General features: G+C 46.2%; 1 protein-coding gene across 1 annotated transcript in view; it reads left to right on the plus strand.

The window, feature by feature from the left end:
• Window positions 1-18,576: 18,576 nt before the first annotated feature.
• The window catches only part of ACSL5 (acyl-CoA synthetase long chain family member 5), an 85,241-nt gene continuing 79,091 nt past the window's right edge, over window positions 18,577-24,726 (plus strand). Inside the window, exons 1-2 of the mRNA XM_088464490.1 lie at window positions 18,577-18,732; window positions 21,516-21,624. Coding sequence (XP_088320616.1) covers window positions 18,577-18,732; window positions 21,516-21,624 — 265 coding nt within the window. The remainder of the gene's footprint in view (window positions 18,733-21,515; window positions 21,625-24,726) is intronic.

A 24,726-nucleotide genomic window follows, 5' to 3' on the forward strand; every position in this document is an offset into this window, starting at 1 on the left:
TGGGAGAGTAGTGGGTGAGGGCTTTGTAAGAAACTTAAACTGGGTTCTGAAGGGGAAGAGGAGCCAGTGGGGGGCTTGTAGGAGAGGGGAGGAGGATGTAGAAAATTTGGGGAGGAAGATGAGCCGAGCAACAGCATTGAGAACAGACTGGTGAGAGGAGAGAAGGGAGTTGGAGAGGCCAGATAGATGGAGGTTACAGTAGTTCAATCTGGAGATGACCAGTGAGTGGATGAGGTTTATAGTAGCATCCTGGGTGAGAAAGGGTATGATCTTGGAAATATTTTTGAGATGGAAATGACAGGACTGTGAGAAGTGTTCAATATGTGGTTTAAAGGAGAGGGATGAGTCCAGTGTAACTCCAAGGCAGTGCACTTTGGGGCTAGAGGAGATAGTTGTGCCATCAATTGATAAAGAAATAGCGGGAAGTGAGGTTATGTGGGAGGGTCTTAGACATATTAAGTTTAAGAAATCGCTGGGACATCCAGGAAGATATAGCAGAGAGACAGTTGGAGATATGGGTGAAAGGAGAGGTGGAGAGGTCGGGGAAGGAAAGGTAGATCTGAGAATCATCAGCAAAGACATGATATTGGAGGTCAAAGGAGCTGATGAGTTCACCTAGAGAGAACGTATAGATGGAGAATAGAAGAAGCACAAGAACAAAACCATGGGGAACACCTACTGTAAGAGGCTGTGGGGGGGAAGAGGAGTCATGAGAGGAAACAGATAAGAATCGGTCAGAGAGGTAGGAGGACAGCCAGGAGAGGGCAGTGACACATAAACCAAGGGAGTGAAGGATTTGCAGCAGGAGAGGGTGGTCTACAGTGTCAAAAGCAGCAGAGAGGTCATGGAGAATGAGCAGATAATAGTGGCCCTTGGATTTGGCAGCAAGGAGGTCATTGCTGACTTTCGTGAGGACAGTTTCAGTGGAGTGAAGAGAATGGAAGCCAGACTCAAAAGGGTGAAGGAGGGAATGAGAGTAAAGAAAGGTGGTAAGGTGGTTGGAACAATATGCTCAAGGAGTTTGGAGGCAAAAGGGAGGAAAGGGATGGGTCGGTACTAGGAGAGAGTGTTAGGATCAAGGGTAGTTTTTTTAAGAATGGGGGAGACCAGGGCATGTTTGAAAGCAGAAGGGACAGTGCCAGATAAGAGATTGAGAAGTTGGGCAAGATGGGAAAAGGCACAAGGAGAGAGGTAGCAAAGGAGACGGGAAGGGATAGAGTCAAAGGACGGAGGTGGAAGGGGGGGGAGGACCGGATAAGGGCCATGACTACCTCTCCAGATACAGGGGAGAAGGATGTCAGAGTTGGTAAAATGGATGGGTGATCCGGAAAAGGAGGGGGCGGATTGCTGGGGGACTGGTGGGATATGATGTCATGATGTATGGAATCAATTTTAGATGTAGTTAGCAAAGTCAAGGGCAGAAAGCGAGGAGGGCAGGGAGGAGGGGGGGCAGAGGAGGCAATTGAAGGTGGCAAAGAGACACTGGGGGGTTTAAGGACTGGGAGAATATGAGGTTCTTTAAATATGACAGTGTAGAGAGAAAAAGGGAAGCACTGTAGGATGAGATCATGAATTTGAAATGGAGGAAGTCTGCTCTAGAGCGTGATCTTCTCCAATGTCACTCGGCAGTTCGTGAACACTTTTGAAGGTATCTGTGCATTTTGGAATGCCAGGGTTGAGATGTGGATCTGCGAGGTTGAGTAGTGATCGCCGGAGCAACAGAGTCAAGAGCAGAAGTAAGCGAGGCATTGTATATGGTAATGGCTAGTTCAGGTCAGGAGAGAGAAAGGATAGGGGAGAGAAGTGAGTCAAGCAGGGAGGAAAAAGAAACAGTGTTGTTAGCCTCAATGTTATGCTTAGTTATGGTAGCATTAGGAGGTAGAAAAGGGGAAGGAGTGAGGGAGAAGTTAAAAGAGATGGTCAGAGAGGGGGAATGGGGAATTGGAGTAATCAGAAATATCACAACGGTGAGTGAAGACCAGATCAAGTGAATGCCCACTCACATGGGAGGGTGAGGAGGTCCATTGGGAGAGACCAAATGAAGATGTGAGAGTTTGGAGACAGAGGATTCTGTGGGGATATCAATTGGGATATTGAAGTCACCTAGGCTAATAGAGGGAAGGTCTGAGGAGAGAAAGGGAGGGAGCCAGGAAGCAAAATAGTCAAGGAATTTGGAGGGAAGGCCACACCTGTCATCGGTGTAGGTGCGCAAAGGTGCTGTGCTGCTGTCTGTCGAGGGGCTGCTGCCCAAAATAATAAATAAACAATATTTTTTGTGTGCATGTCAGCCACATCTGTCATCGGCGTAGCTGCGCAGGGGTGCTATGCTGCTCTGTCAAGGGGCTGCATGAATATTGCAATGAAAACTTTCTTTTAAGTTATTGGGTTACAAAAAGTTGTTTTTTTTAATCTTAAACATAGCAGAAATGTTATCCTAACAGCTTGTAAAGTTATATGCTCTAAAAAACTTGTGAGGACTTTGACAATTCAGTACATAAAGATAAACTACACTTGCCGAAGTTCCATTATGGTCGTTGGAGGATCTATCCTGGTTGCTGGCGTTCATCACATGCAGTTTGCAGAGAGTTAAAGTGATCATCTGTTTCTTAGGTGTCGTCAGCTTGTTGGAATCCTTGATTGCTTATTATTCCAAACCTGATTCTATTTGGGTCACATGTTCTGAATTTCCTATGGATCACAGACCTCTAATATAAAGCCTGTTACCAACTCTGCCTCATAGTCTGTGCAATGTTACTTTCAGGTCTTTCTTTGACTCCTGCCAGATCCCCGCTGTGCCTGGTGTATGCTGTGGACCTTGTTACATTCCTGCTCATGTTCCAGTTCAAGTTCTGATACAGGTTATCAGCTGCACTACAGAGCTCAGCATTGCCATTGTCTTTCCGTTGTTATCCTGCTCTATTACTACTACTCCATTCTATGCTACACTATTTGGTGTACTTGTTATTATTGACTCATATGGACATTGGGGTTACCTCTTCTACAGTTGTCAACTGCACCGTTACAGTCTATCTTTACCGGAACCACATTACGCCGCAGGGCTCAACCCTGCTCCGGACCTTCATTACGCAGCAGGGCTCAACCCTGCTCCGGACCTTCATTACGCAGTAGGGCTCAACCCTGCTCCGGACCTTCATTATGTCTCAAGCTCAACCCTGCTCTGGACCTTCTTTATGCCGCAGGACTCAACCCTGCTCTGGACCTTCTTTATGCCGCAGGACTCAACCCTGCTCCGGACCTTCAGTACATAACAGGGCTCAACCCTGCTCCGGACCTTCATCCTACCGCAGGGCTCAACCGTGTGCCGGACCTTCATCACATCGCAGGGCTCAACCCTGCTTTGGACCTTCATCCTACTGCAGGGCTCAAACCTGTTCCAGACCTTCATCATGTCTCAGAGCTCAACCCTGTTCCAGATCTTCAGTATGTCTCAGGGCTCAACCTAGTTCCGGACCTCCATCACGTTACAGGGCTCAACCATGTTATTGACCTCCATTCTATCCTAAGGCCATAGCCTCGTGTCAGACTTGGGGTTTCACCCCACACCAGTTCAGTGTGTACTTCGAACTTTGTTTCTCACCTGTTAGTGCATGTCATGAACTTTGTGTTATTGAGATTTAATGTGGAACTTTGCCATACAGTTTTTGCTCTTGAATAAATTCTATTTACTTTTATTTCGTGCTAGTGATATTTCATGAAAAGGTCATTCCTAAAACCACCTCAGTTAATATTTCTCAGTAAGCCTGACTCTTCCCAGGAGTCTCAAGTGTCTGTAGCCGTGACAAAACTAAAGCCTATATTTATTTACAAACCTATATAGAGTGGACATCCTAATTCTATTCAAAAACGTAAAGAAAAGCAAAAATTGTAAGCCTAGTGTGTTATCATGATGTTAGAATGTAGAAGGCCAAAAATTGGGTGGACCACACATGGCTGATTGATCAACCATGGCGACTGGATTAGCTGCAAACTGGGTGTTATGTTATAAGTTGGCCATATGGGGTATGTTGCTGTTAAGGGATCAGGCTGGTTATCATTATCAGTGGACACATTATTTATTATACTTGTTGTTATTTTGGGTTGCCATCTGCTGAAGGGTGTTTATCAACAGACAGAGACTACCTATCAGCTCAAGCATAGACACTTCCTGAGGAACAGAGCTCTGTTCTCTGGAGGGAAGCCAAATAGGTGGGAGCCCCTGTCCCAACATCTGAAGCTCTTCTCTCTCCAAATCATCTATTATAGATGAAAAAAAATGTCATCGGGGACTTCTAGCTCCTCTTTCTGTACCCTGTTCACCCTTTTTGGACAGGAAGTCCAGGATGGATGGTTTGGAAGAAGAAGGTCTAGCAACAGATGGGGATGGTCATTATCAAGACCTGGTCCCCCCAGTGGATGTAGTCTGGGAGGTATTGGTTGGCATGCAGGCAGCGGAATAACAAAGGCCTCCATGTTGTCTGTGCTCACTATTCCGTATTTCAGTTTGCGATTCAGGTAGGAATAAAGTCGGCTACAGAACACAGAATCACTGGATGTCTTAGTGCATTCAGGCCAGATACAATCCATGAATTCCCAGACAGATTCCCGACAGATGAATCCTTTGCTTGTGATAATTTTTGGTAATTCCTGGCAAAGGTGGGTGTTATAGCCAGACACTTTGAAGGCTGTAACTTTGAACTGCTTTATAGAAAACATGTGAATGAAACCTTTCCACACTGCAGAACATGATGGAGAAATTCCTTGAAGTTCAGCACCTAGAGCATCTTTTTTTCATGTTCTATGAGGCCTCTCCTGACTGTGAAGAAAGATTCTCCACACTGTAGTCTTCCATTGTGACTTCTTAATGGTTATTTCAATGTTGTCCACTGGCTGAGATCCATCTCATCTGAGGGTTGGGTTTTCCCCATACAAATGAGACAATTCACATCCAGAAGGTGACTCTTATGTTTAGCCGTGGTGTCAGTCTCTCTTTTGGCAGAATTTGCACAATCTTGGTCTTGGGGGCACCATGATGAATCAGACAGATCCTCCAGGGTAAACATCTGATCTGGTGTTGTATCTATTTCTATTAAACCTTTGTGTGTGAATTTAGTAATCTGCTGCTTGTGGTGGAGCTCTTTTTCTGCTTTCTAAATGATCTCCAGACACAACATAAAACTTAAACCTTAAACTGAAATGTTACATTTAATGCTCTGTTCAGCTTGTTCACATATCTAAGAAGTGGACAGTGGGAACAATGGCAATTTGAAGGCCGCTAACTAACTCTGTTTTTTTAATGTCCCTGTACAGGTTGGGAAATTCCTTTAGAGAACAGAAGGCTTGCAAAGGATTATTCACGGCAATTGTTTATCTATTTTTGGAAAGCACACTTCCTGGTCCCCTTCTGGGATGAAAAAAATCCACTCCCAGCAAGCAGGCATGGCGCTCAAGAAAGAATTTCCAAGAAAGGCACAATGTAAGACTTAAACCTTAAATCTGAAATGTTGAATTTAATGCTCTGTTCTGCTTGTTCACATATCTGATATGGTTAAGTGGACAGTGGGAACAATGGCAGTTTGAAGGCTACTAACTAAATCTGTTTTTTAATGTCCTTGTACAGGTTGAAAAATGCCTTTACAGAAGGTATGCAAAGGATTATTTAAGTCAATTGTTTTTTTGGAAGTACTCTTCATGGTTCCCTTCTGGGATGAAAATCCACTCCTAGCCACAGAAGCAGGTGCAGGATTCTCAAGAAAGGCAAAATGTAAGGCCTTAAATCAGGGGTAGCCAACCTCGGTCCTTGAGAGCTCAAGTTTTCCAGATGACCTAGCTGGTGCACAGTTGTATTCATTACTCACCAAAACATTTAGAAAGATCCACAGGTGGAGTTAATTATTATAGTTGTGATTCTATGAGGAGACCTGGAAAACATGCACTGTTGGTAGCTCTTGAGGACCAGAGTTGGCTACCCCTGCCTTAAATCATAGATCTTACACTTGTCCACATATCTGTTCTGGTTAAGTGGCACTTTGAGGCCACTAACTATGTTTTTGTATGCCCCTGTACAGGTTGGGAAATGCCTTTATAGAAGGTTTGCAAAGGATTATTTAAGTCAATTGTTATTTGTTTTTGGAAAGCACTCTTCCTGGTCCCCTTCTGGGATGAGAAAATCAACTCCCAGCAGCAGCAGCCATGCTCAAGGATTCTTCTGTGGCAAGGACTGATGTGAATGTATCACATTTTTTTTGTAAATACCTCCTCCCCTCCCCTTCTTCTTCATACATTTTCTTCAGAATCAAAAAATTAAATAAAATTTACTACCAATCAACCCTCCCTGTTCCTGCCCTGCCTTTAACTACATACATACTCCAACTCCCTCTTGAATAATAAAAATGTTTCCTGATGTGCCATGTTTGAAGTTGAACTGCCATGTGTTTGTGCCGCCCACTGCTGCAGTCAGCCAGCTATCTTCGTGCAAATTTTTGGCCTAAACTAGATGAAAAAAATCAATATTGTGAGCTGTGAGGTGGTCAAAATTGACTGGAAACAAGTGGAAATAAATGTTATTGAGTTTAATAATAGTGTAGGAACAAATAAAAAGGCCCATTTTATGTGATTTTAGCTTTGTTTATGATTTTGTTTAAGAAAAAATCCAGATCCAAAACCAAAATCAAAAAACAAAACAAGGAGGTGAGGTTTTGGTAAAACCAATCCAGATCCAAAACCAGGGGAGATCCAGATCCAAAACCAAAATACAAGGGTCAGTGCACATCTCTAGTTCCGAGTGCTCTCTTTGCCAGTTGGCACATGTATCCAGCCAGTAGGAGACCTAGTAGTGTGACCCCAGCTCAGATTGTCAACTGTCAGAGGAACTCAGGTGTTAAATTTACTACAGCATAACATCCGCACCTTGCTATAGAACATTTTACATGCCTCACTGCCTTCCTACTAACCTGGAATTAAAATCTAAAAATGTTACGACCAGGGCAGATTTCAAAGTGGATTGTTAAATAATTTCGCAAGCATCTTGTGTTTAACCTGTTAGACTGAATCCGCTGTCATGTACAGCTTGTCACCAGTATTCAAACACAGAGATTTCTACCTTTGAACCGATTGCAGCGAAGGTTCAAAGATTAGACTCTAAGTGCAATGTGAGGCTTTTATTAGAGCTGTCCCGGAGATGATATCGGTACAGTCCCTCAGCAGGACTTGTCGTGGATACTCCAGGTCCCCGACTACTGTACCATTATAAGAACCAGGCGGCTAGATTCATTATAAAGAGGTAAGTGGGCCCTGAGGGCCAGTACTGATCAATCGATGTACAGTATCCTATCTGTGGCAATGCTGTTCTACAATGGTGGGAGAACTGAGGAGCAATTAGCGAGGGTCCTATATGATATGAGCAGCAGTCCAGCCTTACTTAGTTTTCCCAGCAGGTAAAGTCATTAGTCTCATAGTGAGTGACACCCGAAAGATCCAGGTCAAAGGGAAATTGCTGTGAATGTTTTTCTAGGATTATGTTGTCAGTGATTGAAATATTAACACTTTGGAATCACGCAGAGAGATGGCATTTTGGTTGGCGTTCCTGGGAGATAATAGTAGGGTGGTTAGCCAGACATGGAGTGTCGCTGACAGCGACTGCGTCTAAAGATTTGCTTGAACTGACACAGGATGCCATGCTCACACAGCGGCAGGTGCCATCTTCGATTCTGCGGCCGATGTTGCCACGATGGCCCTTCTTAGGGCTTGATTCAGAGCTGGACACCATGCCGGTGTTTTCGTAAATGGACAATATTTTTTCTAATGCGCACGTGGCTGTGTCACACCGCGCAGGTGCCACAGGCATCTTGTCGCAGAGAGGATTTATTCGCAAAGTGATTGACAGTCAGGGACCGTTTTGTGGGCGACTACAGGGGGTGGTGACTCAAGCACAGGTGTGTCGGTACCGTCCTCAGGGCGTGTGTCAGCCTGTGTCTGTGATTCGTATGCAGATGCGAAGGCTCCGACATCTCAGTTCCACCAGCCAATCAGAGTAACGTGATGTGCATCTTTGTACTCAGGTGGGCGTCTCTCAATACAAGCCCCGTTGATTGCGACATTTGCATATCTTCGTGATCACCGGAGTGCTATAATTTGCATCCATCTCTGAATCAGGCCCTTGGTACATGCAGGATTGAGCAGGGTCGCAGCCAATGGGCGCCTCAGTACGCTGAGAATCAGTTGCGTCACTTGCATAAAGACGCAAACTCTGTTGTGGAAAATAAGGCCCTTTGTGTTCAGCTCAGCATCAGGCCCATAGCTGCCAGTCTTGCCGACATTCTGGCAGCCCCTTGGATGTGGACACAGAATCACGTAATACTGGCCCCGCTCTCACTACACAATGCCGAGATTCTTGGCATTGTGAAGCAGGGGACGGAGGCATGATGACGCGATTCAGCGCGAATCGCGTAACTGTCAGCGTCCTCCCCCTGCTGGACTGGATGGGTCGGTGGCCGACAGGAGGCTTGCCTGCCTTTCCGAGGGTGCCAGGAGCGGAAGGCTAAGCAAGTATGAAAGCTATAGTGTCCCTTAATCCCTGGGACCATCCCAAGATTCTGCCGTACATGATGACCCAGCCTTCTTCCCTCAGCTTTCTTTGTTATATTTAAGAGGAAGAATTGTAAATCACTACAATCCCCAACCAACGTGACATGATGGGGGCTGTAATCCTCCCTAGTTGGCTGAGACCAAATTGCTGTGGACAGCTAAGCAGTTGGTCAGTTTAGAAAAATAGGGACGTTAGCAGCCCTAAAATCTGTAAATGCTGGGACTGTCCCTGGAAGTCTGCAAATAAAATAGGTAAATGTCTTTTCTTTATCTTCAGTTGCATCTATTGTGGACACAGGTTATCTCTGCATTATATCCCTCCTGACAACACCACAGTTAACTACATTTACCATTAACTATTAACTATTTCCTCTGTCATGTTGAAGTCATCCTCAGTATAACATGTAGATGGTACTTTGTGTTTGTCCTCTCAGCGAGAGTTACCAAAAGAGATGCAGGTAACCTACAGGCAAGTACATGGTGCAACGCAATGAACTAGTAATGTCGGTATCCATTCAGAATGTCAACACAAGAATGTTGACATGTTCTTAGGTCGACGTGGACGTACAGAAATGCCGACATGATCATAATATTGACAAGTTCATTTTGTGCTACATTTAGGTTTAGGGTCAGTCTAAATGAGTAAATAATGTTATGCCGACATGGACTGCCGACATATACAGAGTTGACATAATGGCTGATATTATGTCCATGTTGACATTTGTGTATGTCGACATTACATGTTGACATAACATCCATGTCAACATTCTGGTGTCGACATTACGAATGACGATTTATCATACCACACCCGTCATGTCCCATGTACGGGCTGTCACTCTGCATCACTATAGCACCATCCTGGCGCCACGCAGAGGTCTAACCGTGGTCCATGTCATAATAGTCATCTGATGGTCACTATGGATGCTGCACTGTCAATCATGGGTGTCAGAACGGGGGGGGGCAAGGAGGCAGCTCACCTCCCCCCAAAAAACATTTCAAGGGAGCAGTGGCCGGGACTGTCAGGGGCTGTGCTTTATAGTAATAGGCTGGCACATTACATCTCCTCCATGCGGTGCAGAAAAGGAAGTGGGCGTGGCCTAGCCCCCTATTCATATACACATGATTCGCTGCATTTTCCTGTGAGGGGGCTTAGAGCCTAAATGCACAAATAGTCCGGCCTCGCCCCCATCACCGGCCACCTGTATTCCCTCTCCAGTAGAAGCAGTCAAGTATGGCGTGTTCACTGCAACGATGCGTACAGCACCCATGGGTGACTGATTATACATATATGGTCTATTTACTAAGCCTTGGATGGAGAGAAAGTGAATGGAGATAAAGGGCCTGATTCAGCACGGATCGCAAGTCTTCAATCGCACCCAGTAGTGCACGCAGGGGGGGTTTCTGAGTACCCAGAAACCCCCCTGACGGACCAATTTTTTTTGGGGGGGAGACGGAGACAGATGTCCACGATCCGCGGTAACTCCTCAGAGACCAGCAGAGCTCTCTGCAAAAGTCTGCGTGTCTATGTCTGAGCGGTCGCAGCAGTTCCGTCCTCACACATCCTGCGGCCGCCAGCTCAGGGGAGTGTGAGAAGCAATGGAGCCCTGCAGCCCGTGTTCCCAGGCAGTCCTCTGCTCGCTGCTTGGCCTCGTGTCCGGTCTGTGCACTGCTGTTGGCCGGGGTAACTCTGAGCCTTGCTGCCCCCATTAGTGTCTGCCTGCCTCTCCCAGGGCTCATCGTCAGTGACCTACTTACTGGAGAGCATAATGAAGGTGATGGCTATTTGCACTCGCTCAGGGTGTATATACTGTATATAGTATAATATGTGTGATATATAATATAATGTATATGTAATATGTGGTGCTGATGATGTTCCTATTTCTGTCATCATGGGTGCCAGCTGTGTGGGTGCTACACTTTGCATTGTGTTCAGTCAGATGTGGAGGTACTGAGGACCCCCCCCCCGCAATCATTTTCCAAAGTTGTCTATGATAAGATAATGCGTATATATATATACATACACACACATACGGAAACCCCCCCTATGAAATCCTGCGTTTGGCCCTGCACACACACGCTCTCTACGAAAATTTGCAAATGAATGCGATGCAATCGTAGAACTATACCAAGACGCCCACCACTGTATAAAGCCGCCCACTTCCCGTTACTTACATCCGCAGGTCAGCAAAAACATCGGTAACATCAGTAACATCGGAACCATCCGCACAGTTGTGGTTGAGCTGACCCTGACTCACAGACTGCTAAACTTCCTGTCGCCATCTAGACCTCTGCCAGCGTCTGCCATCGCAGGAGCTTAATTATGCACGCCCCTGTAACGGCGTTCAAACGCACAGGCATGCCTGCGTTCCTTTGACCCCCCCCCCTCTCCAGCCCCAAACGGTGCTTCCTGTCAATCATTTCTTTGTGCCGCTGCGTGTCTGCTGCGTTCGCATACCCGATCGCAGTGGCCGGCTTGCGCACGTGCACCGCGATGCATACGCACGCGCAGAACACAATCATCGACCGGTTGCGTGCTTCCGCACCCTTGCGATCCTATCTGGATCAGGCCTATAGTCCCAACCAATCAGCTCCTAACTGTCATTTTTTCAAACACAGCCTGTAACATGGCAGTTGGGAGCTGATTGGCTGGTACTTTATCTACGTTCACTTTCTCTCCATCCAAGGCTTAGTAAATAGACCCCACAGTTCCATGTGGGCAATGCCGGAGCACATACAGCTGACTCTGCAGCCGGTCCCTATGGAGTATGTCCTCCTCTATAATACTAATAGTGGTCTCTGAGTGTGAGAGCTGTAAACGTCACCTTTGCCCGGTTTGGTTGATGTTTACCCTCCCGTGTTCCTTGTCCTCTGGCGCACAGTAGCCCAGACTTCCTATATGTCCAAGGTCGTACGTACAGTACCAAATCCTATCTCTGCTGATCTCATGCTGGGCGTGCGCTGCGCCTCTGAAGTGCGGTCTCAGCACTGAGCACAGCGGCAATGTCTGCAGTCTCATTCTACATGTCTGCGTCCAGAACCCTGGGAAAAAGTGGGGAAGTTGCCCAACGCAACCAGTCAGCTTGTAACAGTCGTTTTATACTGTACTAGATATATGACAGAAGCTGATTGGCTGACTTGGGCAATTACTCCACATTATCTCTCTCCAAGGCTTGATACATGTCCCCCAGAGCGAGCGCACATCTGAAAACACTACGCTTCCAGATAATTCTACATAACCTGCATCTCCGAAACACGAGCATTGCGAAGACGCACAAGATAGGCGTACATTCATCTCTACATCCACAACCAAACGTGGAACCTGGAAATACTGTATACGCTCTTCTGTATTGTTATATAATAATAAAGAGGGGTTTTTAGCATCAATAAGTGAATGCACTGTGCAGAACTAGAAAATGAAGAGAATATTGGGGGTGATGCAGCCTCAGAGGGAGATGCTATCAGAGCTGCTGACATGGGAGCAGCTGCGATAACACTATTATGGTAATGCGGCAGAAGGCATCACGTCTCCTGCATGTATTACTGATCCGTGTTGCGTCCCTGGATGCACATGCGCAGTACAGATCCTGCACCAGCGCTTAGCACTTACAATCAGAGATGTGCACTAAACACCGGATTAGCGTACGGCATGCAGTTTATTTACCGGCGTCCTGAATGCCGGACGCCGGCGGCATTACATAGCGATTCCTAGCGTACTCTGAATCTGCCCCATTATGCACCAGGTAAATGGGTCAGGTTTGCAGAGAGGACTTTCCATCCCGTTTCATCCATACTGAGGTGTCTATTTACTAAGCAGTGTTAGGAGACAGAGTGAAAAGTGATAAGAAAGTGATACGGTGCCAGCCAATCAGCTCCCAACTGTCATCTCACAGGCTGTGTTTGAAAAATGACAGTTGGGAGCTGATTGGCTGGCACCTTATCACTTTCTTATCACTTTTCACTCTGTCTCCTAACACTGCTTAGTAAATAGACCCCCGAGTCTGTAACCAAATTAAATATCCATTTAGCACTTCCATCCCCTCAGAGCTTTTAGTGGCTGACGGAGGTTGAGATACAGCAGGACCCCACGCTCTTCTCACATGTACTGAATGTGAACCATGACAGTTTAATGGAGGCACCCCCTCCCGCGCTGCTCTAGCTGCCATACCCGCCACACGCAAGCCCCCCACAGCCATACAATTGCCCACACAACTACCCACTTCTTCCCAGCCGTCAATGTGCAGAGGAATGCGTTCCTCACTATGGTGATTGCGGTGCGCATGTCACTGCTACATACGGAAGTGCGGCATGGAGCAAGCAGGGAGGCGGCCAAATCCATGGCTGTCAAAATAAAATGTTGGAGAGTTACTGGAGGTGTAGGAGGAGTAATAAGAGGGTGAAGGTGGAAAGTGTTGTGCAGGGAGGTGGTGGAAGAAAGTTACTGTGAGGACAGGGGCGGTTTAAGAGAGGAGAGGACCATTGTGCTGTCTCAGTGCGGCCCCCTACCTTTCTCGCCGACGCATGCGCCATGTTGACTCTGGCACTGCCATCTTCCCATTGATTTCTCTACAGCGCAGCCCCCCGGCATGTGCAGTTTCTCCGTCTGACCACAGCCTTCTATGTCTCCGACTTTGTGGCTGGGAACGCAGCAGCTTGCACAAAACACACCCGCGACACTCGTCTGACACGCCCACTGAACTGCCCAGGAATGCCCATTGCTTTTCCACAACTTTTCTGATACAGTCTGTCCCGATCGCAGCAACACCTTTGTAAGTACATTCTGTGTAACGCATGCGTCGTAGGGGTTTTCTGAAATGTCCGCGCATGCGCAGTTGCAAATAATTGCTCAGCTACGCGATCATCGCCATTGAGATTGAATTGCATGCAGTTCAGAAATAGACCCAGATTGCATTGCTGGAGGAAGGAGTGTGAGGTGCTGAAGCCAAGGTTGTGTGAATGATGGAGGCTGTGTATAAAACAGGGTCACCATCTTTTTGTTTTCAGATTCCCTGGGGACGCAGCTAGGAGGTGTGGCTAAAACCACAGTAGGGTTACCACCATTTTGTTTCTCAGATTTCACCTGCTCCACGTGCACCATGATATGCCATCAGAGCCCACCACGTGCACCTTCATATGCCATCAGAGCCCACCACGTGCACCTTCATATGCCATCAGACCCCACCACGTGCACCTTCATATGCCATCAGAGTCCACCACGAGCACCTTCATATGCCATCAGAGCCCACCACGTGCACCTTCATATGCCATCAGACTCCACCAAGTGGAGAACAAACATACCGACACCATAATACAAAAAGAGACCAAAGGCCTTTATCAGACCATAAACTGCAGCCAGAGATTAAAAAAAAAAAACACTCAAACAAGAAGACCAGTGGTAGTAAATGATCTAAAAAAAAAATAATGAAAAAAATTATATATAAATAAAAATAATAACATACAGTACAGGTGGATACAACTGTTAGCGAGTGTAAGGACCCATGCAAACATACATTTTACTATATAATATCACATATGTTAATATAAAGAACCATTTAAATGTAAAATACTCCTAAAATGAAGGTTTGCATGCAGCTAAATAGTGTTGCCTCTGGCTGTAATTTTAAAAAATCCTCACAGCTGCTGGAGATACTATAATTTGGTAGGTCAGGATTTTGGTAATAACATACTTGCCTCCCTCGCATGATCACATTGGAGGCGGGGCCATGTTCTTTACGTCATCAGGCCCCGCCCCCATCACAGCAAAATGGCACAAATCACAGCTCCACTAGAAGGGGCTAAAATTATTTGCAACATTTTATCTCCGCCTTTACCTAAGGAGCCACGATTCCACGTATTAACGCCCCATACTGCCCACTTTACTAGGAAGTTGGCAGGATGTAGGAGATCCGCCCACTCTTCCGGGGGTGAGGGGTACGACCCGAAAAATCGTGAGTTTCTCACACCTTCCGGGAGTGATTCAATTCAATGTGATGTTTCGGCTGGCTAAAGGATTTCTTCCCACACCCTCCAGGGATGCGAGGAGAAGTCTGACAAAAGTGCCGGCCATGCAGCTGTTTTCCGCCTTAGTGCGGTGCTAACAGCTGCACGGCCAGCACTTTCATCGGAGAATGTCGATTCTCGTGACGAAACACCCAGGTTAAGTTGCGAGAACCGACATTCTCCAATTTAACAGTGTGCTGAATTGAATAGCTCTGGGAGCATTGAATCACGCTCTGTAAGTAATAAACAGGCAGAAAAGTTCCACCATGTTAAACAGATTAGGGGGTAGATTTACTAAAGATTCTAAAAATGAAAAGTGGTGGTGTTGCCACAAGTCAGATTTTAACTATCATTTCTCTATTGCTTTCTAGAAAATGATAGCCATAATCTGATTGGTTGTATTTCTGGACACTGCCTGTAGAGGATTACAGGGGTTCCGGACAGATGTCTTTATTTCCGGACTGTCCGGAGTATTACTGGATAGGTGGTAAACCTAGTAGGAAAGGGGGGTTAAAAATCTAATTAATATAAAATAAATAAGAAACAATTAATACACTATTAAGGGGCTGGAGGTAAGAGGGTGTGTAAACAGAAGGCAGTGTGACCTGCAGCTGTGTAAAGCTGCAAAGTGCTGTAGGAAAGGGTGTGTGTGCAGATTAGAATAAAAAAAAAAAATAGGACACTTAAAACACACAAAAAAAAAACAAAGTGTAGGAAAAGGCAGAAATCTGCTTGTGACCCTGCGAATCATGAGTCCAGAAAACAGCACTGAACCTGGGAAAATTAATATTCCACTTCAACTGTTGTTTTGTTTGTAGAACCATCGGGAAAGGCATAAACTGAACCTAAACTTGGACGTACATTGTTAATTAATTTAATTGCACTTTGGAAATCTCACATTTTAATTGGCTTCACTGTTTCTGCTCTACATGTTCACACACGCTGTAGCATCCAGGCACATAACCGAAATCAGATCAATCAGATACATGTTTTTCATTAAAGTGCACCTGGTACACACAGCTGAGGCAGCCACTGGTGACATCACTGAGGCATGAGGCACAAAGCGTCCCATCCCAACTGGGTGAAGGCAACAGCTCCACTTTGTGAAATGTTAGTTAGCTCATATTGCCAACTACCTGAGAATAATAACTTACCAAGGGGGCGTATTTGTCCACCAAAAACAAATATGTAATGCAGCAACAGAGCACATCGCAGTCCACATATAGAGGCAGATTCAATTACCGCTCAGGTAAAGCTCCAGATTTACTGCCCGAGACATTCAATTATTGTGCATTTTCCCTGCGCGGTAAAACCGCGGCTAATGCACATTAACACATAGATTCCATCTTAAGTACATGAAAACTCTGTGTGTTACCCCGCACCTTAAGCCCCAGTGGGTGCATTTAACTTCGCGGGAAATTGAATCTACCCAGTGGCACTTCCAGGTATGGCTGCAGCACAGTTCAAAATTCAAATAGGGGAGCCACACCAACTGCCAGTGAGTCCCGGTCGGCAATGTTTGGCAGCACTTGGAGTGGCAGTTGGTGTAGTTCCCCTATTTGAATTTTGAACTGCGCTGCAGCCATACCTATGGAGCCACCACTGAATCTACCCCATAATGTACTCGTAATTGTGCTTATTTTTCAAGTTCCAATAGCTACAGTAACACTATCTTTCTGCGACATGCATCAATAAGGAAGGTTTATTTTCGGGGCTGTTCTACTATTATTAATAAATTGGCCACGAAAACTGAAATCCAAATAAATCTAAATATTGTTTTTCTGTCTTTAACGGTATATTATCACTGGTAACCAATTAAATCTATTTGTATGGAGTGATAATCACAAGATGTATTCAATTGAATTGGAGGCGGCTGGGATATTAATCATACAAATCACGGATAGCACCTTGTAAAGTGAATTGAATCCAGGGCCAAAATCAGGCGTGAGTTAGTGGAGGCGGAGCCCAGGGTGCTAGGCTGAAGGGGCTGCACCGTCGTTCTTCTTTGGCCAACTGTATGTGGCTTGCAAGGTGCCTTGATGGCACCATACAGCCAGAAGATCAACTGCGGAGCTGCCCTGTGTCTTGCCGTACTTTTGTAAATATAGGTTAGGGGTAAAGAGAACCAACTAATATTTGAAATGTAAGCAGTAAAGGTGCATACACACGTAACGATTTTTTGAACGATTTGTCTATAACAATGTCGTTATCGTCAAATCGTTCAAAAAGATCGTTCAGTTTATGAGTTATAACGATGAACGGTAATCACAAATGCGCACTCCGTTTGTAGTTTGTAGTTATCCTTCATCGTCCATTTCAGACTGTCCAACATGACGATTTACATTAAGGGAAGGAACATTGGAGCTGATTCAGGGCTGCTCGCAAGCGCTGTGTGCATGCGTCGGGTCCGGCGTGCGCGAGCCCTGCTGAGCGACTGAAGTTCAGTCGCTATGGGGCTCGTAACAAGACGGGGCAACTGTCGATGTTGTTTGACAGGTCTCCCCGTTTTGTGGGCGGGTAGGGGGGGTGGCTGCACAAACGCAGGCGTTCCCTAAGGAACGCCTGGCGTTTGTTGGGCGGTCCAACTGACATCACTATTGATGTCAGTAGTGGACTTACTGCTCTATTAGAGCAGGAAGTCAACTCGGCCTTGCGAAAGCTAGACCCTACTCCAGGGCCTCGTCGCAAGGCCGATGGTCGAGATTATCGCGACGGTCTCCAGCCCGCTTGCACAAGCTGTGGGTGGTCACCCACAGCTTTGCGAGCAGGCGGAGACCAAAAAAAAAAAACCACACCCACATTCAGAGCGAGCGGCCGCCAGCAGCAAGCGTCTCTGAATGAGCTCCATTATTCGTTCATCGTTCAAAAAATCATTCATTACACTTCAAAAAATCGTTCACTTTTTCAGGGGAAAATCTGAAAGAAAATCTGACAGAAAATTGTTGGTTACAAAATCGTTACGTGCGTTTGCACCTTTAAGGTTGCTATTCAATTGAAATGGGGTTTGTGTTACAACATGGAGTTGAATAGCAAATGGGGGGGGTCAAAAGAAAATGTTGTTACACACAAAAAAAGGATTAAAAAAACCTAACTATTATTAGCTCATGAATCACAGCCAGCAACAACAACAAAAAAGTATGAAAATATAATAAATGAAGTATAGAGTTCATCTCTTGAGCTATATTATAGGCAAAAAAGATACCAAATATCATACAACACCGTATTGTACACCAAAATTGGTGATTGAAATGTAGTAATAATAACTGTCTCAGGTGTCAAGGCAGAAAGTCGACAATAATTTTTATCGGCACCAAAAGGTCGACATGTCAACAGTTAGACAGTACAGAGGCTTGACAGGTACAAAAAGTCAACGGGTTCAAAAGGTCGACTTGGAAATGGTCGACACAGAAAAAATGGTCGTCGCACATTTCTTTTTCTAACCCTAATCTTCATCTTCACTGTGGGGCCAACGGGAGACACTAGCGGCAAGTGCAGCGGCGGCTATGGGCCCCTGCACCACAGCAGGCCCCGGTGCAAGCCACCGGCTGCACCGCCGCTAGTTCCACCTCTGGCATAAGTGCCTAGCCCTAAATGTCCCTCCGAGTGCCTAACCCTAACCCTTTGTTAAGTACCTAACCCTAAACCTAACCCTGAATAAAAATTAAAAAAAGTGTTGTCCATTTATACGTCAACCATTTCCATGTCAACGTTTTGAACCTTTGAACATTTTATTCATGTCGACCTTCTTTACTGTTGAATTTTGTCAAGTCGGCCTTCTTCCATGTTGACCTTCTGGTGTCAACCAAATTATTGTCGACCTTTTCATTGTGGACCTTTAGTATGGAACCCCACTCAGATATGCAAAATTTATACAGTTGATGACTAAGCATCGCCCAGCAATGCTGGTCACATGACCACCTATGGACCACATGACCACCTATGGACCACATGACCACCTATTGTTTTATCTTATCGTCCCAATCACAGGCTGCTGAGATGTTGTGCTGCCTGAGCTTCCTGTTAACCCCTCTCTCCACACCAGCTATTGTCACCCTCATCGTCATCGGATTATCAGCCTTCATCTATGTGCTGACCAGACCCAAGCCCGTCTACCCACCCATAGACCTGAACAAACAATCTATTGGAACACAGGTAACGATACTACTGTTTCTGACCTCTGCCCTGAAGAAAATTGATTCATTGCAGGTCACAGAGAGCAGATGGAACCATTTATACGCTGGAAATCTTGGGTCTTATTATCAGTGGCCAGCATTCTTTTACTACAGATGCCCACAACCCGCTAATTAAGTTAAAATATTTTATTTGGAGACCTACAGGGTAAATGTTATTACCGGAGATTTTTGGGCGAATTTGGAGGAGTCGCCAAAACTGGCAGCAAGATTGGCCTCCAATTCACGGGATGTGCAGCAGATTTTGAAGCTACTTACAGCCTAATACCAGCCTAGGCAGAAGCACTGGTTCTTCTTTTGGGAGTGGACCCTACGTTTTTGAGGGGGTTTGGTGGACCAGTGTGCACTCACAGTGTGCGAAATGCGCGTGCGCGAGCCCCACAGCTGTGCGAGCAGCCTGGGGGATGGAATTTTTTTTAAAAAGGGACAAACTGATTCAGAGCGAGCGCACGCCTCTGAATCAAGCCCTTTGCCTTTGTCTGCATTCTGCTAAATATGGTGACTTGATACTCAATAGAAAATTGGTGGAATCACGTTACATTCCCCCCTAAGGAGCCCAGGAAAGAATAAAATACATTATTACATGTTATTTATAAGGTGCCACAAGTGGTCCGCAGCGCCGTACATACAGTAAAGGGTACACAGAACATCACAATACAGTAACCAAAATATAAACAGAGCACAAGTAACAATTAGCAACACAATTCTCCATACACAATACAGCTGGGAAGGTGAAGGCTGTCATAGAAGTGCTAGAGAAGAAGGCTGTGAGACCAAGGGGAGGAGGACCCTGCTCCTAGGAGCTTACAATCTAGGGGAGAGGGGAGACAGACAGATGACATGAGGCATGAGTCTGTAGATGGGGACCTGAGTGTAGGAAGTAGGGAAGGTAAAGATGGCTTGGCAGACCGGAGGGGGCGGGAGGGAGTATGTAAGGAGATGAGGTTGGAGATGTAGGGAGCAGTAGAGTTAGAGAGGGCAGGAGGGTGGGTGTAAGGAGAGAAGGTTGGAGATGTAGGGAGCAGTAGAGTTAGAGAGGGCAGGAGGGTAGGTGTAAGGAGAGAAGGTTGGAGATATAGGGAGCAGTGGAGTTAGAGAGGGCAGGAGGGTGGGTGTAAGGAGAGGAGGTTGGAGATGTAGGGAGCAGTAGAGTTAGAGAGGGCAGGAGGGTGGGTGTAAGAAGAGAAGGTTGGAGATGTAGGGAGCAGTAGAGTTAGAGAGGGCAGGTGTAAGGAGAGAAGGTTGGAGATGTAGGGAGCAGTGGAGTTAGAGAGGGCAGGAGGGTGGGTGTAAGGAGAGGAGGTTGGAGATGTAGGAAGCAGTAGAGTTAGAGAGGGCAGGAGAGTGGGTGTAAGGAGAGGAGGTTGGAGATGTAGTGAGCAGTAGAGTTAGAGAGGGCAGGAAGGTGGGTGTAAGGAGATGAGGTTGGAGATGTAGGGAGCAGTAGAATTTGAGAGGGCCTTGTTTGATGAAGATGAGGTGTTTGAAGAGGATTCTGTAGGGGAATGGGAGCCAGTGCAGGTTTTGGCGGAGGGGGGGTGGTGGAAGTCGAACGGTGGGAGAGAAAGACAAGTCTAGCTGCAGCATTGAGAACAGACTGGAGGGGTGCAAGATGGCAATGTGGGAGGCCAGTAATGAGAAGGTTGCAGTAGTCGAGCCGAAAAATGATTAGTGAATGAATAATCAGTTTGGTAGCATTCTGGGAGAGGAAAGGCCTAATGCGCGAGATGCTGCGTAGCTGAAATGACAGGATAGAGTCAGAGAATGAGGACCTTATTCAGGTTCGGTCATTGCGGCCGCACGGTCGTACGCCACCGATGTTCGCTAAACTGCGCATGCGTAAAATTCGCAATGCGAATACGATCGGAAATATCTCTCTCCTTAAACTTGGCCAGGTCGTTAGTTTGAGTGACAGAATGAGGCGTTTGTGGGTGGTAACAGGGGAAGGTGCTTGTGATCGGGGGAGTGGAGACCCGAATGCAGGCGTGCCTGACTATGCAAACGGCGTTTTATGGGAATGCATAATTAACAAAGTAGTGCCATGGCACATGTGACATGGGAGGATTTTACACTGACTTGATCGTAGTGCTTAAGAGAGGGTATGGTCAACCTTAAGCTCTACGACCAGCTCCGATAGTTCCCGATGGTCTCGATTAATCCTTATATGGCGGGAGATGACGTGCAATGCGTACGAGAAGGGGGCGTATTTTTAGTCTTACAGCCGCATCCTCCCCTTGGTTGTCCAGCTAACGATCCCATCTTAACGACGCAACTTGCGAGTGCATCATTTGCATATCCGGCCCCTTTTCCCTTACGACCGTGCGGCCACAACGACCGACTCTGAATGAGGTCCTGAATGTGGGGGGCGAAGGAGAGGGTGGAGTCAAGGATGACACCCAAGCAGCGCAGTTGGGGAACAGGGCATAATGCTCCCAAGATATGAACTTACTAAGAAATTTTAATTATCGCGTCTAAAACTTGATAATTAATAACTATCCTCTTATGACATGTCATTTTTTTTTTTTACACATTTTCAATATGTTGCAAGTTGTGGAGTAAAAAGTTCCGATCTTAAATTTCCTGGGAAAAAAAAAAAAATCATATTTACTTAATAATGGAAATCAAAAAGAAAACTAAACCTAAAACATAATCTGATGTACAGTAACAGACCCTTTTGTGACACTCTGAGACGTACATAGAGATAAATGTCTGTATTCTGTATTTTAATGTTTGTTTTACACGCAGGGAGGGGCTCGGAGATGTGCTTTACTAAAAGATGAGAAACTCTACAGTTATTACTACCATGACGCTAAAACCTTGTATGAAGTCTTCATGAGAGGACTCCGGGTGTCAGGTAAGCAAAACCCACCTCTTACCCTATCTACAATGTGATATAAAGGGGTTATGTTACCATTGTGTAAATTATAGGCATGAAGATTACGTACGGCAGTTGAACAAGCTCCTCTCCTATGAATGTCACCAATGGGTTAGTTTGATAGGTTATCTAGCTGCTCCAAACTAGCTGATCAATGACAAACTAGTCATGGTTCCTAGGGGCTGCTGAGGCTCATCCCCATCAGCTTGTACCGCAAATAGTTAATTTTTTTCCTTTTAGTGACAAATAAAATTAATAGAGAAAATACAAAATCTACTCATACGAGTTTAGCTGATGAGAGGTTTATCCTGTAACAAGACCAGCAATGCAGCAGAAAGAGATGTGGTCAATGGATATAATGCAGCTTTGACCAAGGGCTGTTACCTACAAGTCAGATATATAGGGGGAGATGTATCAAACCTTCTAAAGGGAACGGTTGGTAATGTTGCCATAACAACCAATCAGCTAAAAGCTATCATTTTTCTAGTACACTTTATAAAATGACAGCTACACTATGCAGACAAAAGTGATTGCCCCCTCCCACGCCAGCGCAAGTGAAATGGTCCCATGCATACCACGAGTGCCAAATGGTCACTAATGTGGCGGTTTTGACAAGAACACTTGTCACATGCACCCACCCCATGCACTTGCAGTTCTATGGAAACAACAAATATTTTTATCAGGGCGACAATGAAACCTGCAATGTTTTCAGGGCGAAGCTGGGCTGTTATACAGAAAATTCAGGAACCCAGATAAACTGACCAGCCTAGAGTCCAGATATTAACCCCACTGAGCACCGCTGGGATGAATTGGAGCGACGGGTGCATTCTAGGCCGACTCAACCTACGTCAGTGTTACAGTTGGTCACTGTACTTAAGGCGGAATGGCAAAACATACCGCCTGCTGCTGTCCAGGAACTTGTGGGCAGTTTGCCAACACATTTCCATCACAGGGTTCCCAGTTACAGGTGGTATAGTCTCCTCAGCATCACATGTATCTCCATCACAGGGGTTCCCAGTTACAGTGGTATAGTCTAGTCAGCATCACATGCATCTCCATCACAGGGTTCCCAGTTACAGGTGATATAGTGCTCCTCAGCATCACATGCATCTCCATCACAGGGGTTCCCAGTTATGGGTGGTATAGTGCTCCCCAGCATCACATGTATCTCCATCACAGGGGTTCCCAGTTACAGGTGGTATAGTGCTCCCCAGTATCACATGCATCTCCATCACAGGGTTCCCAGTTACAGGTGATATAGTGCTCCCAGCATCACATAGATCTCCATCACAGGGTTCCCAGTTACAGTGGTATAGTCTCCTCAGCTTCACATGCATCTCCATCACAGGGGTTCCCAGTTATGGGTGGTATAGTGCTCCCCAGCATCACATGTATCTCCATCACATGGGTTCCCAGTTACAGGTGGTATAGTGCTCCCCAGTATCACATGCATCTCCATCACAGGGTTCCCAGTTACAGGTGATATAGTGCTCCCAGCATCACATAGATCTCCATCACAGGGGTCCCAGTTACAGGTGGTATAGTGCTCCCCAGCATCACATGTATCTCCATCACAGGGGTTCCCAGTTATGGGTGGTATAGTGCTTCCCAGCATCACATACATCTCCATCACAGGGTTCCCAGTTATGGGAGGTATAGTGCTCCCCAGCATAACATGTATCTCCATCACAGGGTTCCCAGTTATGGGTGGTATAGTGCTCCCCAGCATCACATGCATCTCCATCACAGGGGTCCCAGTTATGGGTGGTATAGTGCTCCCCAGCATCACATGTAACTCCATCACAGGGGTTCCCAGTTACAGGTGGTATAGTGCTTCCCAGCATCACATGTATCTCCATCACAGGGTTCCCAGTTATGGGTGGTATAGTGCTTCCCAGCATCACATACATCTCCATCACAGGGTTCCCAGTTATGGGTGGTATAGTGCTCCCCAGCATCACATGTATCTCCATCACAGGGGTTACCAGTTATGGGTGGTATAGTGCTTCCCAGCATCACATACATCTCCATCACAGGGTTCCCAGTTATGGGTGGTATAGTGCTCCCCAGCATCACATGTATCTCCATCACAGGGGTTCCCAGTTACAGGTGGTATAGTGCTTCCCAGCATCACATGTATCTCCATCACAGGGTTCCCAGTTATGGGTGGTATAGTGCTTCCCAGCATCACATACATCTCCATCACAGGGTTCCCAGTTATGGGTGGTATAGTGCTCCCCAGCATCACATGTATCTCCATCACAGGGTTCCCAGTTATGGATGGTATAGTGCTCCCCAGCATCACATGTATCTCCATCACAGGGTTCCCAGTTATGGATGGTATAGTGCTCCCCAGCATCACATGCATCTCCATCACAGGGGTCCCAGTTATGGGTGGTATAGTGCTCCCCAGCATCACATGCATCTCCATCACAGGGGTCCCAGTTATGGGTGGTATAGTGCTTCCCAGCATCACATACATCTCCATCACAGGGTTCCCAGTTATGGGTGGTATAGTGCTCCCCAGCATCACATGTATCTCCATCACAGGGGTTCCCAGTTACAGGTGGTATAGTGCTTCCCAGCATCACATGTATCTCCATCACAGGGTTCCCAGTTATGGGTGGTATAGTGCTCCCCAGCATCACATGTATCTCCATCACAGGGTTTCCAGTTATGGGTGGTATAGTGCTTCCCAGCATCACATACATCTCCATCACAGGGTTCCCAGTTATGGGTGGTATAGTGCTCCCCAGCATCACATGTATCTCCATCACAGGGGTTCCCAGTTACAGGTGGTATAGTGCTTCCCAGCATCACATGTATCTTCATCACAGGGGTTCCCAGTTACGGGTGGTATAGTGCTTCCCAGCATCACATACATCTCCATCACAGGGTTCCCAGTTATGGGTGGTATAGTGCTCCCCAGCATCACATGTATCTCCATCACAGGGGTTCCCAGTTATGGGTGGTATAGTGCTTCCCAGCATCACATACATCTCCATCACAGGGTTCCCAGTTATGGGTGGTATAGTGCTCCCCAGCATCACATACATCTCCATCACAGGGTTCCCAGTTATG

This window comes from Taudactylus pleione, unplaced genomic scaffold (assembly GCF_031769625.1).
Source record: "Taudactylus pleione unplaced genomic scaffold, aTauple2 ptg000008l, whole genome shotgun sequence".
Lineage (NCBI taxonomy): Eukaryota > Metazoa > Chordata > Amphibia > Anura > Myobatrachidae > Taudactylus > Taudactylus pleione.